The sequence below is a fragment of the Humulus lupulus genome, chromosome 6 (assembly GCF_963169125.1).
Source record: "Humulus lupulus chromosome 6, drHumLupu1.1, whole genome shotgun sequence".
Classification (NCBI taxonomy): domain Eukaryota; kingdom Viridiplantae; phylum Streptophyta; class Magnoliopsida; order Rosales; family Cannabaceae; genus Humulus; species Humulus lupulus.
The window spans coordinates 162,229,139-162,248,271 of NC_084798.1; the positions used below are offsets into that span (position 1 = coordinate 162,229,139).

The 19,133-nt window shown below is 34.7% G+C and overlaps 2 protein-coding genes and 1 long non-coding RNA gene across 3 annotated transcripts; 2 read left to right on the plus strand and 1 right to left on the minus strand.

Annotated features, from left to right (window-relative positions):
- Positions 1–1,161: 1,161 nt before the first annotated feature.
- LOC133782666 (NADH-cytochrome b5 reductase-like protein) lies at positions 1,162–5,178 on the plus strand. Its single transcript, XM_062222009.1, has 13 exons — positions 1,162–1,373; positions 1,832–1,874; positions 2,051–2,126; positions 2,328–2,387; positions 2,515–2,565; positions 2,773–2,827; positions 2,952–3,022; positions 3,107–3,158; positions 3,419–3,496; positions 3,929–4,018; positions 4,130–4,243; positions 4,620–4,688; positions 4,812–5,178. Exons 1-13 carry the CDS (start codon positions 1,224–1,226, stop codon positions 4,866–4,868), a joined length of 966 nt encoding a protein of 321 aa, XP_062077993.1. The 5' UTR covers positions 1,162–1,223; the 3' UTR covers positions 4,869–5,178.
- A 529-nt stretch (positions 5,179–5,707) lies between these two features.
- Positions 5,708–10,240, plus strand: LOC133782668 (uncharacterized). The gene is made up of 3 exons (XR_009870648.1): positions 5,708–5,940; positions 6,320–6,476; positions 8,752–10,240. It is a non-coding gene; the product is annotated as an uncharacterized LOC133782668 (long non-coding RNA).
- A 991-nt stretch (positions 10,241–11,231) lies between these two features.
- LOC133782667 (zinc finger CCCH domain-containing protein 34-like) lies at positions 11,232–14,522 on the minus strand. Its single transcript, XM_062222010.1, has 3 exons — positions 14,241–14,522; positions 13,553–13,663; positions 11,232–12,982 (listed from the first exon to the last, which is right to left on the minus strand). The coding sequence occupies exons 1-3, from the start codon at positions 14,310–14,312 to the stop codon at positions 11,543–11,545; spliced, it is 1,623 nt and encodes a 540-aa protein (XP_062077994.1). The 5' UTR covers positions 14,313–14,522; the 3' UTR covers positions 11,232–11,542.
- Positions 14,523–19,133: the final 4,611 nt, after the last annotated feature.

The window sequence follows — 19,133 nt, forward strand, 5'->3', positions numbered from 1 at the left end:
CCAGTGGACTTAGAAGGGCCAACGTCCCCTCCCTTTTGAACAATTTCTACAAAAACACAAAACACAAAAATAGAACTTTGAAACAACATACACGATATAACTTCTAGCTTTATAGATTTTGAAGCACTGAGTTCTTAACTCAATAAAAAATATGTGTATAAATTCAGTGTAACTACATTACCCGAATAATGCCGATAGTTTAAGAAACATAACTATATATATTTACTAAAGTATGGTCAAGATTATTTCTGCTTGACAAACTAAAGAAATTTACCAAAAAAAAAAATTCTAGTTGGCTAAACCTCAACCACAACAAGTTGCTTAAGCAGGAATTCAACCATAACAATATAGTACTAGAATTTGTCAAAAACCATGAAAAATTCTTCTCTTCCCCCTCGACTGTAAAAATTCAAACCCACTCTTCAAAGAACCAAACCTCTAATCGCAGTTCATTGTTTGCCCCTCGAAACCTTCGTTCTCTGAAGCTGCAGCACTCCGTACGCCGAAGTAAGTCGGCTTCGATCGATGACTATGAAGACCACAACTCGCCTCCGTTCACTAACCTCTGTTCGCCTGCACTCAACTCCGATGGTCGCCTGCCTTCAAGGTTGTGGCCGGTTTTCCCCAATGTTGCAGAAAACCCCAAATCGCCACATATGAGTATGAAGCTTTTTATAAAAAGTAAATGAAAACAACAAAAGTAACAATCGGTCTTGTAAAAAGTAAATAAAAATAAAATGTAAATATTTTAATATATAATATAATATAAAATCAATTAAAAAGTTTTAAAAATTGTAAAATACTGAACACTGAATTTTTTTTAAACTGAATAGCCAATTTAAAATACTTAAAATAACATAAAAATTGCATGATTACCCTTCTATTTTTATAAAATATCATTAGTAATCAAAATATGGCATAATAATTACTTAATATAGGAAAAAACCCATAAAACTGAATAAGCATATTTTTTAAAACTTTCTTAAGAAAGCCATGTAAAATCTAATTTCCACTATTCTATAGAGCAAAGTCAACCTATTTGTTTTCTTCAGTTTATCTTTTAACCAATAGAAAACACCCACGTAAGGTAATCTCAAACTTTAATGAGGGATCGTACGCAGTGAATCAAAAACCTTTTGTCCTTTGTTTTTTGCTTCTCTGTCTAGTTTCAACTTCATCTTTGCTTCTACTTCTTCTTCTGAGCTTAAAAATACAAAACAAAAATGGCTTCCTTCTTTCACAGACTGGCTAAAGCCACTCCATTAGCAGCATTTCATGGCCAACGCAAGTCCACTAGTAGACTCCCCTTTGGAGCTCTCGCCGCACTTTCTGGTGGAGTCTCTTACTTGTACTACTATTCCTCCTCGGATTTGGTAATCCTTTCTTTATGATTTCACTTTTAGGGTTTTATTATTTTCTTTGCTTATTGCAATGCGGGTTAGTTTCGCAATTGAAAAGGTTTTTGATTAGGATTGATATGTTCGAGTGTTTGATTGTGAGGAGAGGATTCTGATTTGTTGAAGATACTTCTTTTGGTGTTATAAACGTTAGTTAAGCCTTTTGTGTTTGGATGATCGGTACTCTTGATGATTGAATTTCGTGAATTCAAGTGGGGGCAATCGGAATAAAGGGTCTGTTACTTTTTTGTTTGATTAATAAATGATAATAGAGTAAGTTCAGACTGTTGTGAATTTCTTTATTATTTGCTGAAATGATGATTAAAAAAAAAATGGCCGTCAAATGAATTGAAGGGTGCTGAAAACTTATGGATTTAACATCTTTCTAATTGATAGTCTTAATGTTTAATGTGCTTCATGTTGTGTTTTCACAGGTTCAGCTAGATTCAATCAAGGAAGAAACAGGCCCAAAAATTGGTGAGTCCTTTTCTGTGATGACGGATCATCATGAGTGAAATTATGGTGTACACGTTTGAGTTGTGGACTTTATGAACTGTTTCTTAAAGCTGAACTATCTTAAGTACTTTGCATAAAGATTTCCATAATACAATCATAGCATGTATGCTCACTGGATGTGTGTCATGTATTTTCAGCATTGAATCCGGATAAGTGGATTGAATTCAAGTTGCAAGACACAGCTAGGGTTAGCCACAATACTAAATTATTCAGGTAAGTTCTCACCTAATTGAATGGAATAGAAGCTGCTGATTTATCTGTGTGACTTCAGTGTTTATAGTTACTAGGTAGTGAGATATGTAGTCCAATTCCAAGCCGCAGTGACTTCATGTGTTGCACTGCCTGGTTTTCTGATTTTTTTTTATAATTGGGTAACAAGGTTAACTCTCTCTTTTTCCCTTCACAAAATACCAGATTTTCATTTGATCCCACTGCAAAGTTGGGTTTGGATGTCGCTTCCTGTCTCCTTACGAGGTACATTGCTTTTCAAAAGTTATCAACATTGTCCTGAAATTTCTTTCTGCAAGCAATCTGCTACAATTTTTTTTTCCTCTCTTTTTCCTTCCACTTTGTTTTTGAACAGTTCTTCTTGTAACTGCAGGGCTCCATTGGGACAAGATGCTGAAGGGAAACCAAAATATGTAGTTCGCCCGTAAGTATTCCCAATTAAATAACTTGCTTGATTTCAAGTGTTTAGCTATTTTTCCTAATTTTTGTCATTGTGCTCAGTATGATCATTATAGAGTAATAGTTACCAGTACTTACATTGTATAAATATAAATGAGGTCTTGCTTTACTAGAAAATGTTATTTTCTGTTCAGTGTTTTCCCCCTTTATGTACATCTTGTTGAATGTTTAGGTACACTCCCATATCAGATCCAGATTCAAAGGGGTATTTTGATTTATTGATTAAGGTATGCCTATCTCAAGTTCTGCATATTTCTGATGTGGTGGGGGTTACTTACTCCTCCTTTTCTTGTTGTTGAGGTTATTTAGTGGTGTCATACTTAACTTATGGATTTCTTCCATTCATTGCAGGTGTATCCAGAAGGAAGAATGAGTCAGCATTTTGCAAGCTTGAAGCCAGGCGACGTGGTTGAAGTGAAAGGGTACATTATATTTATCTACAACTATTAGCAGAAGGGGACACACTTGTAATAATGTATATAATCAACATTATGTATTTATCACAGGCCTATTGAAAAGCTCAGATATTCTCCCAATATGAAGAAACACATTGGAATGGTAAGGGCAGGTTTAGTAGTAATGGCTGGCTATAACATTAATTAAGCAGAAAATTTTAGTTGTGAAAGCTGAATTTTGAATTTTTTTTCCTTATTATTATTGATTTCACAATTTCTCTGTTGTTCTCCTGGTAATAATCTGTTTCTTGTTAAAGATGTGTTCATTCTTGAGTGCTTCCTAAAATGACATGATCTATGCTTGATAAATTTTAGTGTAACCTTATCTAAAAAGAAATTGGACATTTTCACTCTTTTGTCCAGATTGCTGGTGGCACAGGAATTACTCCAATGCTTCAGGTTATTGAGGCTATCCTGAAAAATCCGGATGACAACACACAGGTGAGATATGAGCTGTCTCATTGGAAATTTCACAATCATCATCATGCTTTTCCCATGTAAATGTTAAAAAATTTCAGGACCACTTGATTATAGTTTGACCTAGGTTCAAAGATAAATTGGAATTTCAGCAAATTTATTACTTGAACATCTATGAGTGCTGAAGTTTCACTTATTGTTTTATTATTAAAATATTATTTGCTAAGGGGCCAAGCTCTCTTAAGATAAATTGGAATTTCGGAAATTTATTACTTGAACATCTATGAGTGCTGAAGTTTCACTTATTGTTTTATTATTAATATATTATTTGCTAAGGGACCAAGCTCTCTTTCTCTCCCTCTATCTCACTTTCTCTAACTCAATTTTTACTTGGGTCTTACCAAAGCATATAGTGTCTGGCTCTTTTGACATAATGATTGCCTTTAATCCTCCCAGGTTTCTCTTTTGTATGCTAATGTCTCCCCAGATGACATACTGCTTAAACAGAAACTTGACATACTTGCAGCTAGCCACCCAAACCTAAAGGTGCCTTATTTATCATTATATAGATAGTACTGTTGTTGAACACGTCCAAAATGGATATTTATCTCATACAATTTGGGCTTTCTTTATTTGGGCTGCCTGCATAAATTTCAGATATTCTACACAGTTGATAATCCAACAGAAAATTGGAAAGCGGGCAAAGGTTTTATCTCAAAGGAGATGGTTGTAAAAGGCTTACCTGGTCCTGGTGAAGATTCTCTCATTCTTGTAAGTGTTACTTTGAAAAGGTTTTATATACAAATCTGTCCTCTTCATACATTTATTCACCATAAGAAGAAGGTTGTTGTTTTCTAATTTGTTTCCTCGTTCAATGTTTGTTAAATTAGAATCATTCATTATGCAAGATACTTTGTACTTTTGTAAAGTAACTTTACGATTGAACTGGTAATTGAATTTACAAGCACCATGACAAGTTAGACATGTTTGAATTCCTTTACCAGCAAGCATTGTCTGTAGATCTGGTTCATATATAAATTCGTTTCCCTTCCTTTTGATGCGGTCTTGTATATGAGAACAGATTTGAAGATAAAGACATTGAAAACACACGTATATCATATATGTGACACCTTTCCCGCTTGTACAGGTATGTGGCCCTCCTGGGATGATGAAACATGTTTCTGGTGGCAAGGCCAAAGACTGGTCACAAGGAGAGGTATAGTAACCATAATTCTGCCTCTTGCGGTTGAGTGGTGGTTGTTATTTTATTTTTATTTTACACACAAAAGTTATTACTATTACACTTTCATGAGTTCATTGCCCTTTTCCTTTCTTGTAGGTCTCTGGCATACTCAAAGAACTTGGTTATACAGAAGAAATGGTTTACAAATTTTGAGTGACAAGAGTTGATTCGGCATCTAAAGCAGTTACTAGTTTTACTTCTAGATTATGTGCAATAAAATGTATTTCTCAGGGAAGACGAGTCCATCAAGTTATCAAGATGAGATGGTTTTTTTTTTCTTACAGAAAACCACTTCTGGATGGGTGTCCATTCTTGTTTGAGTTTTCACTTGGAAGAAATTTCAAGGGTCCTGAATATCAACCATTATAATACAAGCTTTCATAAACATTTAATTGTATGGTGAAATTTATTGGTTTTCCAATAACAAAATCACAAGCAAAGGTTCGAATCTTGTGAAACAGCAGCTCTAAATTGTAATAGCTCTGTTCTGCATTGCATGAGTAAGATATCTTAGAAGTCTGAAGTCTAAAAAAAGTCATTTCTTTCCTTGTCATAATATTGTTATTCTTTCTTGCAATGTTGACTCAAAAATCATGCTTGAAAATAGAACTCCGGAGTTCAATTTGTAATAAAGCAATTTATTTCTAACAATAATTTGAAATTCGTAAGAAACCCAATTAAGTAATTTTTTTTAAATAAAAAATACTTAATTTGCATTTGACTCAAATAAATGATTAAATAACCCTTGGAAATGAAAACTTTCAGATTTCACTTTGTATTTCCCCTCTAGAAAATTAGACGATGAATAAATACTAAATTTACATGTATATGATATAAGTTTCTACAGCAATTTCACACTTTTTTTTACCATTTTAAAACAAACGGCAATTAGATAGATCTATTTGTATACATTGCCAATATGGCATGTTTTTGTGTTTATTTATGTAGTTTTGTCTTTTGTGGGCAAAAGAAAATGGTGATAATTAAAACGACATGTCGTTTGCCATTGATTGATTGATGATCCTTCATAAGCAAAAACGCTCAAAATTGGAGTTGATTACTGTTCAGTGACTGTGTCGATCTCCCCTTGTTCTAAATTTGATGTTTGGTCACTCGTGATCACCAAAATCGTACACCTTTTCATTCATGGGCAATTGACGAAGAATTTCTGAAACTTTACACCGATTGCGTGTTTTTTTTGGATTCGCCTCTTACTTGCGAGAAGGTATGTTCAAATTCGGACTTCACCCTTATGATGTTATCTTACGAATCTTATGATATTTTTGGTTTTTGATTACACCAATTATGTCTGCTTCGTCGAATCATCAATGTTTTTGGGTTCGTCTCCCTCATTTGGGCTCTAAGGTTTGGTAAAGTGGATAATGATGTGGGTTTTTATGTTTTTTTCGATAAAATATGCTCGAGTTTCTTTTTACTGGCATTTAGGGTCTTTTTTTTGGAAAAATTGTTACTGTTGCAGTCATTGTGTTTTACTTTGGAAAAATATTGAATTTTTTTTGTGTAACATGTCGAGTTTATCGTCTTGATGATCGAAAGTGGAACTTTGTTTTAAAGAAAGTTGATATTGATTTTTTCATTTCCAGGGCATGGATTGCAAGTATGGGCGCTGTGAGATTGCTAGGCTGAACCTCAACTCAAGGCACGCCTTTTTAAACGAGTTACTCAATACAGTGGATTGTTGCTGTACCGGTTGGCTAGAAGCTGTTTCAATCCAACTGTTCTTTCAGGCATACTGTGGCTGTAAGCATATATTGCATTCCTTTCATTTGCATCTACATAAATGTTGGTTGTTTAGTCAAGTATGCATACTCAAATAGTAGAACAGTTTGTTTATGACATATCTAACCATATTTTTATTTTCATATTTGCTTCTAATGCGGTTTGATAGTTTTCTGGGTTTTTATTGTCATTTTTATACGTATAATAAACAAAACCATTATAGATGATTGAAAAGAAATTACAGAAATAAGAGGATAATGTATCCATTTATAAACAACAAACATAAACTATAAACAAAAAAGAAATAGAAGAAACTAAACACTAGATAGAATAAATTATTTGTTCAGCCATCATGAGTAATTAAGGAAAGTGAGAAATCTTTAAATTCCTTTGCCACTAATTCTGAAAGAGAAATTACAAATTTAACCATTACAAAGAAAACACCCAACTCTTTTCCTTAAAAAAATTTGACAAATCTCTTTGATGACCAATTTAACAAAAAAGCAGCCATCTTAGTCTCTAAGACTTGCCAGAACCAATAGTCTTCTTAATCATTAGAGTCTTACATCTTTTCAGAAGTACCAGTCAACTTCATGGAGCCCATTACATTTCACCAGAAGTTTCTGCTTTCTGGCCACTTTGCAATGTAGAGATAAATGATCCATTGTTTTCTGTTTTCCTTGCATATCACACACCATGAGGGATAAAGTGATAGCCTGATGCTTTTTCCTTTGAATCAATTTACATGTATAAATCTTTCTGACACCTTAAATCAGCCAATTAACACCTTATTTCTGACAGTAACATGTGATTTCAAGTGAAGTTAAAAGGCCCAAGGAGATTACCTAAGTCTGTCCAAAAAAAAAAAAAAAGAAAAGAAAGGAAAGGCACCAAAAGTTTCATAACTCCAAAACCTTTTATCAGAAATAGAAGCAATATAATTTTTTTCCAGATTGGTCAACAGACTCAACAAAGAAACTAAGTCTCTAGTTATCAGAAAAAGAGGCAACAAGAGAATTTTTTTTCCAGAATAGTCAGCAAAGAAACTAAATCCCTAGTTTCTCTAGCATTTAGATTCCGTCCATATACAGTACGTATATTCTTAGAAAGATGCATAGAACATTGGACCACTCCAATTATCTTGCTAGGAATGAATTGAATTTCCTATGGGCCTATCCCAATATCCCATTTCCATCGTCTTCTAAAATAACCTCTAGAAACCACGATTGAATCCCTTTCAAATTTAATTAATTTTTCTTGTTCAAAGGGAAATCTTCAAAGCTATTCACCCAACAACAAAGCTTTATTCTTGAATTTCAAGTTACCCACTCCTAAAACACTTTTTCTTTTGCTTTTTGTGACTGCATCCCACAAGCAACTGAATGGGTTTCCTTCCGTCATTAAAACCATCCCACAAAATTCCTTCCAACTCTTTCTAACAACACAATGACTTTATTGGCAACTTAAAGGGGTCATGTAATAAATAGGCATGCTAGACTAAGCAACCGTCCAATCTTTTTGTAACTTTTTCTATCACTGGTGACCAAAATGCACAAGGTATTTTCCCCCAAAGGTAAACTCAATTATGTTAAAAGCCATTCTCCCAAATCACAACCAGCTTGACTGTCTAATTCTTTTTCTTTTTCTTTTTTTGTTATATAAAAAAATCCACATTTATTTTCACTTATCTCAGCCTATCTGAATACCCTCGAAACTATCTACCTTTGCTTGGTGTACCATTGTCCCTAAGATATCTGCCATTAAAGTTGATACAAATGGTGTCAATGGGCCCCTGTCATAAACCCTACATAGTCCCAAATCTTCCTCTAGGTCTGCCATTTATAATTCTTGAACGAGGAGAGCTCAAACATCCTTTAATCCAACCTCTTTAGTTTTGTACAAACCCCTTCTGACGTAAAACCAGATCTATAATATTTTAGTCCACACAATCATATGTTTTCTCAAAATTAATTTTAAAAATAATTACCGGACTACTCATGACATGTCCAGTAAATTAAACTCTACTATTTGAAAAAAAAAAGAGAAGCTTGTTAGCAAAATTGGCAGTTTCTGGCTGGTGCACAATCACTTTCATTAATTTTAGTCACAATGATGATAATTACAGTAGACTAAATCAACTTATCTTTTCTGTAGTCTGTGCTTTGTGTCAAGGGTGGGAGTTCTGGTCATCTACTCCATGGATTTTTGTTCCCATCTATTATCAATGTTAGACTTTTAACTTTCATGGTCATTTGATTTTTTTCACTCACGTTGATATTTTTTTCTACTTTCATAGCATTGGATGGGCTTCCAGCAGCAACATCAGAATCTGCCCCATGTACTGAACCTGTGATCAAGACTATCATTTATTAGTTATTTTTATTTCAATGGGTACTGCAATAAAGTTGACAAATGTCCATTTCTGCATAGCCTCGAGGCTGATGTTCCACCAATTGAGAATTCAGTAAAACTAACAATAGTGAATTCTGAGGTGCTTCCATTGGAAAAGAACACATTTGCAGGAAGTGATTCAGGGTTGGCACCTACTAATGCACATTTAAATATACCTGCTGCTGTAAAGGCAACAATGAATACTAAAGTCCAGCCATATGAAGATTTTCAACCATCTGCATTAAAAGATGTCGAAAACAAAAGAGATTCCACACAGATATCTATTTCTGATTGTGAAGAGAGCCACAATCAGGTCAAACTCCTTGTTTCCAGCAAGTCATTCTGTTCAAAGTGAATCTTATGTATGAAACTGAAGAGCACAGTTCAGGAGATCGTGTGGAAGGCCAGCTTGGCTCAGAGGATAGGTGGGGATCATCTCCAGGCCTTGCTGTCCTTGTGGATGGAGAATCAGAGTATTTGGATTGTGAGGATGATCAAGAGTTCTTAGTGGAACTTGATAGGGAACGAAAGGAGTTGAACAGCCACTTCTTAGGGTGAATTTGAAAACCCAGTGGACTATAATTCAAAATACCACCACACAGAAGTTCACTATGAAGGTGAGATGTACTATCCTTATAATGATCAAGTCATTGAGCACATTTTTGATGATGCGACTAATGAGGAAATGCTCCTGTGTATGGAAAAGCCAAAATGTTGGATTTCATTTTAAGGCGGAAGAGGAAACTAATGCATGTGGAACTAGGAGGCTATGATAGCTGCAAAGGTGTAGACCTCCGGGAGAAACTAAGTAGGCGTAAGTTTGTTGGCAGCCATTCGGTGACTGGCTTATCAAGAATGAGGGAATCAAGCCGGCTGATTAGTAGACGCCATGATTGGTCATGGTGGAAAGGTATGGAACATAGGCAACCACATGGAAGATTGGCATCAGATGTACATAGGAGAAGTAGTGAATCAGTTGGTAATGATAGAAATTACATGAATGGTGGAAGGCCTTGTGGTTTGCTTAGATACTCACAGCAGTATCACCCCAGGAAGCATTTCAAGGAGAAAAGGCGTACTCAGAGGAGATCTGAAGTCTCAAGGAAATTGGCACCAAGGGAGCGGAGATCTTATACATTTACTGGTCCTAAAACTCTTGCCCAGATCAAGGAAGAGAAGAAAAAAGTAGAAGGAAAGTGTGATTTCAATGAAAAATGGGTCACTCAAGAAAAATGGTATCAACAGACTTCCAAGGTCCCCAACCCCTTAGTGAAATCCTGAAGAAGAAAAAGAAGCTGACTGGTGAAAGTGAAGCTAATGCCAGTAGCCCCTCTACTATGACTCTAAATAGTTTCAAAATAAATCAAACTATTCTCAATATATTAAGTTTTTCACGTAGAATTTTTTAAAGTTTTATTGATATCATTTAAAATATGATTTTTCTTTCCAAAATAACTATATTAAAGTTAAAAAGTAAAATTTGAATTCATTTTGAAAATTTTCTCCAAAACATGACAAAAATAATCAACCTTATCGAATACTTGTATATATTAATTATAGGAAGCAGGACAAGCCATGTAATATTTCAACTTTCATGTTTTTTTTTTGTCGAAAAGCAAACCAATTTTGCCAAAGGTTATCCCGAGGGCATGTATTATCCAATTTGCTTTTAAAAAGGGTCAATTCTTTTTGTTCTAAGCAATCAAATCCATAAGATACTAATTCATCTATCAAGATCAACTAATTAGATCTCTTTAAAAAATTAAAAAAAAATCAACTAATTAGATTCGATCCTCACCATCATAAAGTAATCATCTCAACTTGTGCAATTTTAACCCAAAAAAGAGAGAATAAAACAACATAAACAACGACAAAACAAACACAAAGGTAAGATTGCTATAAATATAAATACATATATTTATTAAAGTTCTGGAGCAAAACAAATCTTAGAAGTTAGAAGTTAGAAGTTAATCTATGGTTCTATCAGCGTGAAATTCCCACACTTACCTTGTAATAAAATAATAAACCAAGAAAACTCAAAAGGAAAAGCCAAGGATCCACGAAGAAGAAGAATTTAGAACCTTGATGGAACTCAAAATGAAAAGCCAACGAAATTCAAGGAACCAAGAATAAGAACCTCTGAGTTGACTCATGCCGTGTCAAACATATGCGAATCTGTATGAAATGAAATTAAAATCTTGATGAAACTCAAAGGGCAAAGCCAGAGATCCACCTCTGAGTGGACTAAACTTTTGAATGCTAATAAGAAGAAACCATGGAAACTCAAAAGGAAAAACGAGGGTTCCACTTCTGAGTTGATTAAGAACTTTTAAATGCTAATAATAAAATACAACACAGAATAATAAGCAATAGAGCCATAATAACTAGACCAGAAAATTTTCTCCAATAGAAATACATTCATTGTCAGTATTAATAATTGGTTCTGTACAAAAAAACTGAGCAAGATCCTCATCAGTGACACTATCCAAGTATTTTCTAAAGGAAATCATTAAGCGCCTACAAAGAATTGTTCTAGAAAAGCTTATAACAAGTTTCTCAATTTTTTCATCGAGAAAGAAAAGGTAAAATTTTGTAGTAATGGTAAGAAGCCTTTCTCTCTCTTCAATTTTTTTAATGAGCATGAAAATTTTGCCCAAAGATTCAACAAGAGCTGCAAATTCCTATGACTATCTCCTTCAGAGGCTACTGGAATGGACTTCACTTTCACCAGTCAGCTTCTTTTTCTTCTTCAGGATTTCACTCAGGGGTTGGGGACCTTGGAAGTCTGTTAATACCATCTTTCTTGAATGACCCATTTTTCCATTGAAATCACACTTTCCTTCTACTCTTTTCTTCTCTTCCTTGATCTGCGCAAGAGATTTAGGACCAGTAAATGTAGAAGCCCTCTGAGAAGATCTCCTCTCCCTCGGTGCCAATTTCCTTGAGACTTCAGATCTCCCCTGAGTAGGCCTTTTCTCCTTGAAATGCTTCCTGGGGTGATACTGCTGTGAGTATCTACGCAAACCACGAGGCCTTCCACCATTCAAGTAATTTCTATCATTACCAACTGATTCAATACTTCTCCTATGCACATCTGATGCCAATCTTCCATGTGGTTGCCTATGTTCCATACCTTTCCACCAAGACCCATCATGGCGTCTACTAATCAGCCGACTTGATTCCCTCATTCTTGATAAGCCAGTCACCGAATGGCTGCCAACAAACCTACGCCTACTAAGTTTCTCCCGGAGGTCTTCATCTTTGCAGCTATCATAGCCTAGTTCCACATGCACTAGTTTCCTCTTCCGGCCTAAAATGGAATCGAACATTTCGGCTTTTCCATACACAGGAGCATTCCTCATATGAGTCGCATCATCAAAAATGTGCTCAATGACTTGATCATTATAAGGATAGTACATCTCACCTTCATAGCGAGCTTCTGTGTCATGGTATTTGGAATTATAGTCCACTGGGCTTTCAAATTCATACCCTAAGAAATGGCTGTTCAACTCCTTTCTTTCCCTATCAAGTTCCACTATGAACTCTTGATCATCCTCACAATCCAAATTCTCTGATTCTCCATCTACAAGAACATCAAAGCCTGGAGATGATTCCCACCTATCCTCTGAGTCAAGCTGGCCTTCCACACGATCTCCTGAACTGTGCTCTTCAGTTTCATAAGATTCACTTTGTACAGAGTGACTTGCTGGAAACAAGAAGTTTGACCCGATTGTGGCTGTCTCTTCACAATCAGAAACAGATATCTGTGTGGAATCCCTTTCGTTTTCGACATCTTTTAATGCAGATGGTTGAAAATCTTCATATGGCTGGACTTTAGTATTCATTGTTGCCTTTACAGCAGCATGTATATTTAAATGAGCATTAGTAGGTGCCAACCCTGAATCACTTCCAGCAAATGTGTTCTTTTCCAATGGAAGCACCTCAGAATTCACTATTGTTAGTTTTACTGAATTCTCAACAGGTGGAACATCAGCCTCAAGGCTATGCAGAAATGGACATTTGTCAACTTTATTGCAGTACCCATTGAAATAAAAATAACAAGGAACATTAGTCTTGCTCACAGGTTCAATGCAAGGGGCAGATTCTGATGTTGCTGCAGTGAGTCCATCTAATGGCTGTGAAAGCAACAAAAATCAATATAAGTGAAATAATCAAATGACCAAGAAAGTAAAGTTACAGTACCCCAATATAATATACAATCCAGTATGAGGGTTTCTAATTCCTTGTGTCTAACTAAATCGATAAAAGACCATTTGACCGTGGCACGGATAATGGATGTGAACAAAAATCCTGGAGTACACTACCCAAACTCCCCAGCCTGTAATTCCTGCCCTTGACATAAAGCATGTGACTATGACCAAGAACGGGAAAAAAATTTAAGTACGTTTACTAAGGCTATTTAATTATCATCATAGCGATTGAAATTAAGAAAACTTAATTTTAGTAGTCAGAGCAGAAACTGCTATTTTTTGTCAACAAACTTTTCACTTTTGTTTAATGCACTTACTAACATTATAATTAGTCCCACAAAAATGTCAAATCCCATCAAAAATAAAAATGAAAATACAGTTAGATAACTCATAAAAAATCAGAAAAAAAAAAGTTCTACAATTGAATTATAGAATCTTGGAGTAACAAAAAAAAAAAAAAATTGCAGATACAAATAAAAGAAATGGAAAGCTTACAGGATGCCTAAAAGCACAGATTGGATTGAGACAGCTTCCAGCCAACCAGTACCAGCAATCCCTTGGGTTGAGTCTTGCAATCTCACTGTGCCTGTACTCACAATCTATGCCCTGAGAAAATACAAACAATATCAACATTGTTTTCAAATATATATATATACACACACACACCAACAAGACTGTAAACTGGACATGTTACACAAAACATTCAATCTTTTCAGAACCAAAAGACAATAATTGTAACAATATCGAAACATTATTCCTCTCAAAGAATCAAGAAGACACCAAATGATATAAATTATATATATATATATATAAACTAACAATGAAACTCCACTTTTGATCACCGATATAGAGGACAATAAACAAAAGATACAATCTTTTCAAAAGTGAAAAACAATAGGAACAAATGTTAAAGAAGAAAGAAAGAAACAAGAAGACCCCCGATATTGAATTTACAATGCCAATAAAAGAGAACCCTAAAACTCAATCATAACTTAACAAAAACCAAAAACCCAAATCAAATTTTAATTTACAAACACAAGAACCCAAATGCGGGAGACGAAAGCCTAAATAATCCACGATTCAACGAAGTGAACACAAATGGAGTAATCAAATACACACACACACACAAAAAAAGAAATTCGTAAGATAACGAAACAAGGGTCAAGTCGAGATTTGAACAAACCTTCTTGCAGGTAAGAGGCGAAGCCAAGAAATAGACGCAATCGGTGAAGCGCTTTAACAATTCTTCGTCCATTGCTGGAACCAAGAACCAAGAAAGAAAACTAATAATAGTAACAATAAAAGAGAGAAGGGGATAATTAAAAAGAAGAAGAAGAAGAAGGGGTGATAGTGATGAACATGATAATGAGAGTATCGAAGCCTGGATTTAGAAGAAGAAGAAGAAGAAAAAGTGTTGTGAGGTGAGAGAAAACTCATAAAAGGGTTTGGGTTTTGTGATGGTTCTTTTCTTGATTTTGCTTTCTGTTTTTGGGGTTTGGAATTGTTATATAGAGGGGTATGTTTGTCCTAATGACACGTGTCATAAAACCAATGCATATTTAACGGGCAAATATTTAATCGTCTTTATAAATTTTAATTAAATCAAAACTAGTATTCATACAAAAATTTAAAATTCAATAGAAAGAAAATTTAAATTTTTGTTGGGGGATCTCTCAAATTGTGTTATTCAAATTCCGTAGTTTATAATTACCAACTTATTTTTTAATTAATCAATTAATCAAATATGAAATAATTAAGTTAGTACTGAAACAGATATTCTGTAGCTACAGACCAAAGTTCTGTAACTACATATCAGAAAACCAGAAAAGAACTAAAGTGCGGAAAATAAAAACACACAAGGTTTTTATGCGTGGTATCAACAATCCTTACAAATTGTTACTAGTCTACGGGGCTACGCCCAGAGATAAGATTCATTAGTAAGATTTAAAAAATACAAAGTTTTTGACTTATGCATAAATAGACTCCCTCTTATTATATGCCGCAAGTTTGATGTATTCCACCTTGACAAATGAACCTTGCTGACCCTTCAAGAATTTGAACTCCCTTCAATCTGCTTGAAGTGTGGTTGCTTCCTCCCGAAGCAAGACTTGAGCCACCTTCCCCGAAAGTTTGCACCTTGTTCTCCTCTTTTGTAGAACTATTTGAAGACTCAAAACAATTACAAGGACACTGAAAAACAGAAGTAGAGTTGAACTCACTCACTTCTACAAAACAAAGACTCTCTTTTACAAATAAGAATGAAATACAAAAAGAGTTAACTAAAACCTAGCAGCCAATATGAGTATTTATAGTCATTATACTCATATTGGGCAACTAATACATGGTCTAAACCAACCTAAGCCCACAAGGAAACTTTCCTAAAAGAATTCTTCAATTTGACAAGATTTTCTGATTCTGTAGCTACAGAATCGTGAACTATATATGGTAACAATCCATCATTTGATGTAGGAATCAATGCTTCCCTTTTATAACATGATCATGCAATAAAACTCAATTATATGGTCAGATATAATAAGGTAATCGGCTGGAAAAAGACAGCTTATCAAGGTTTGATTTTATAATAATAAAGACACACTATTTTCGGCAAACTTTTCTAATATAGAAAAGTTTATCATCAATTCTACCTTTATTATTTAAACACAAATAAAACATATATTTATATATAGCCGAATATAATAAGAAAATACAAAATATTTTTGTCAAATTAAATATGCCAAAAATGGAATTAACAATCCCACCTTTAGCACTTTGATTGACAAAATATTTTGAAGAAAACAAACAAGGATGAATCTGCAAAACAAAGTGTTAGAACAAAAAATGAGAGTATTAAAATACTCCCCCTGCATGAAAGCTTACTAACACATATAAAAAAAAACATGCTAACTTTTTAAACGGAAAAAATTCAACGAAACCACAAACAAACAACTCCTCCTGAAAATAGGGTCCAGAGTTGTAACAAAAAAATAAAAATAAATACTACTCCCCCTTTTTGTCTATCAAAAGAGCCAAAAACCACAAAAGACAATAAAAAATGACATTAAAGTTCAACATAAACATTCATTGAACCAGCCATCCTAGCCACTTTGAAAGTATGCATGATGTTGTCCATCTTCCTTAGAAGCTGTCCTTGACTTCTGCCAGTTGTGCAGGTGCATAAGTTGAAGTTGTGGCAGCAGGTGAAGCATCTGGTACTCCAGGAGAAGCAGAACGACCCGATTTCTTGGAAGACTTTCCTTGAGAGGGTTTTTCTGAGATTTTGAATGTCTGACCAACAGTGGGAGGCTCAATTGATTCATTGTCAAGAATCAATTCCCTTTGAGAAGATAAGATCTTATAAATCAAATTGGAAAACACAAGGTTAAGTTTGGACTTTTTGCCCACTCTAAAAGACATAATTTGTTCCCATATAAGATCAGCCAAATCAACTTGAGCACAATTAGTGATTTTGTATAATAGAAAGGCAAGGTCATTAGAAACATTTACCAAATTGGAGCAAGGAAACCAATTCGACAAGGCAAACCTCATAAGCACTGCATGTTGATAAGTGAGTTGAGAGATGTGCATAGCATCGGTGAGCTCGACATCCTTGTCTCCAGTGAGTTCAGAAAATACTTCATGACGATCAAACATGACATCAGAAGGCTTCACCCTGATTGGTAATTGAAGAGCTTTAGCCACATCATTCACTGTAAAGGAATACCAGTAACCACGCACATACACTTTGCCAAACATGAAGGAGTTTTCATCTAGGCACTCATCGATGATGTTGGCATAAAATTCCTTCACAACTCGATCTACATAGCCAGTAAAACCAATCAAAGTGTCCATCCATTGTCTTTCTTTAACAAACTAACAACTCCAAACGGCTTATGAGCAATCACATTATAGTTCTTTTCAATAATAAAGTTTCTTGCCTCATAAAATTTCATATCTCTCTCATGATCATTATAGCAATAATAATGTGAATGAGGTTTGAAGTTTTCAAGAGAGATACCAAATGGTCTTTTCCTTTTCAGAGGAGGAGCAGACTTTGGAGGAGCCAAGGGACGTTTTCCTTTGCTTTTGTCTTGAGCAGCAGGTTTCGAAACAACAGCAACAGGTTCTGTAACAGCATGTTCCTCTTCTGATGCAGCACTTTCAGAATCAGAATCTCCCAAAGATTGTTCTTTTTCTTGAAATTCTGCCCTCTGATTCTTGTTCCAAATTCTCAGTTTCTTCTTCTGAAGAAGATGCAGAAAGGGGGGTGATTTTTGAAAATTTTCACCCGAGAAGAAGAACCAACTTCCTTGACTTTGGGAACACCATGGGGACGAAGCACCTCAGTTTGATTCTGAGTGGAGGTCCGAGAACGTGTTCGAGAACTCACCATTGGCACAGGAACAATGGCCCTTTCAGAGATTGTTCTTGAGGAACCACCCTTTTGAGAAGAAGAAGACTTGGACAAAGGTTTTTCAGATGAAAGGATTTCATCACGACCACTGAGACCAGGGGTGGTCGAGGTGATTAGAGAAGCTATCACAGATGGGGAATTCGGAGTGAATGTCTTCTTTCTCGCCTGGGTTTTTGATTTCCCAGAATTTTTTGCAGGAGCAGATGCCTGCACTGGAGCATCGGTTGCTGGAGCAAGAGGAGGAGAAGCTGGGACAAACGGGGAACCAAGAACATGCCTCTTCGAACCACCTCAGGCATTCTTGGTTTTTTCCATTGAAAAGCTTGAAACTTTGAAAACCCTAGAGGGAAACTCACACACGTAGAGAGAATTAAGAGAAAAAAAACTGAAGAGAGTGTGAGCGAGAGGTTAGATCGTGGGTTAGGGTAAATATAAAGAGAATGAATAGAAAGGGAAAGTGGGAAGTTACCTAAACCAGATTTTCAATTAATGCAATAACTCCCAAAATATCAGAAAATAAAAAATAACCTTTCCTTACCTATGACTTACCCAAAAAAGAATAAAAGGGAAACAAACATTATAATTTTGCAATTAAATCAATAGTTTCCAAAAAGAGACAAATCCCATGAAAATAGGACACCCCAAGTCAAATAAAATGAAAAAATAATTAAAAATAAATGACCAGTTGAAAAATAATGCCCCCCCCCCCCCCAATTTGTAATGATTTTTTCAATTTATACATTTTTTTTAATTAAGAAAAAACGAAACATAAAAAAATAAAGACAAAACACTAAGAAACACAAGACAAACAATCAACACTTTTAGAGCAAAATTTTTGTCTAATAATATAATTAAAACAAGACAAAGAAACAAATATTTTTAGTTAAGCTCAACATGAAAATCGGTCACAAATTATTTATTATTATTATTTTGTTTTTTTTTTAAAAAGAAATCAAACCTTGATATTTTTGCCAACAATATGAAACACCATGTCTGCTTTGCCTTTGTTCCTGATGAAAAAATCAAACTTGAAAGAATGCACATATATTATTTTATCAAGCTAATTTTTTATTGCAATAAGACCAAACAAGTTACGCAGGAAGGAATTTACTCAGTCACCAAAATATTTTATGAAATTCAATTAGTATGTAACAACTTTTTAAAACCATTTTTATTATTTTAATGCAATTGTTTTTTTTTCTCAAAAAAAAAAAAAGTGTCAAGCATTTATGTGTGAAAGTGTAAGCAGAGAACATTGCCCAATTTGTTAAATAGACTTTTTTTGAGTATTTGTAACCAAAGGAGACGCTGTCACACTACCTCAATGGTAGCCCTTTTCAATGGTAGTGTATCCTCTACATAACTCCTAATTACATAGTATCAACTTACTTAGTGACGACTTTCACACATTGAGATATGTAGCTCTATTCTTCCAATGGAGCTTGAACACACATTTTTTATTTTTTGAAAATCGTAGCACACACATAACTCTGATTGAATGACCAAAATATTTCTAGGAGGAGTGAAAATCTTTTCCTGAACTAAACGTGTATAAAAACATTGCACCAAAAACTTAGTAATAAAAATAGCAATCAATAATTCTCTTGAGTTTGAAACTTTCTTCTAGAACAAAAACAAAAACAAAAACAAAAACAACAACATTAT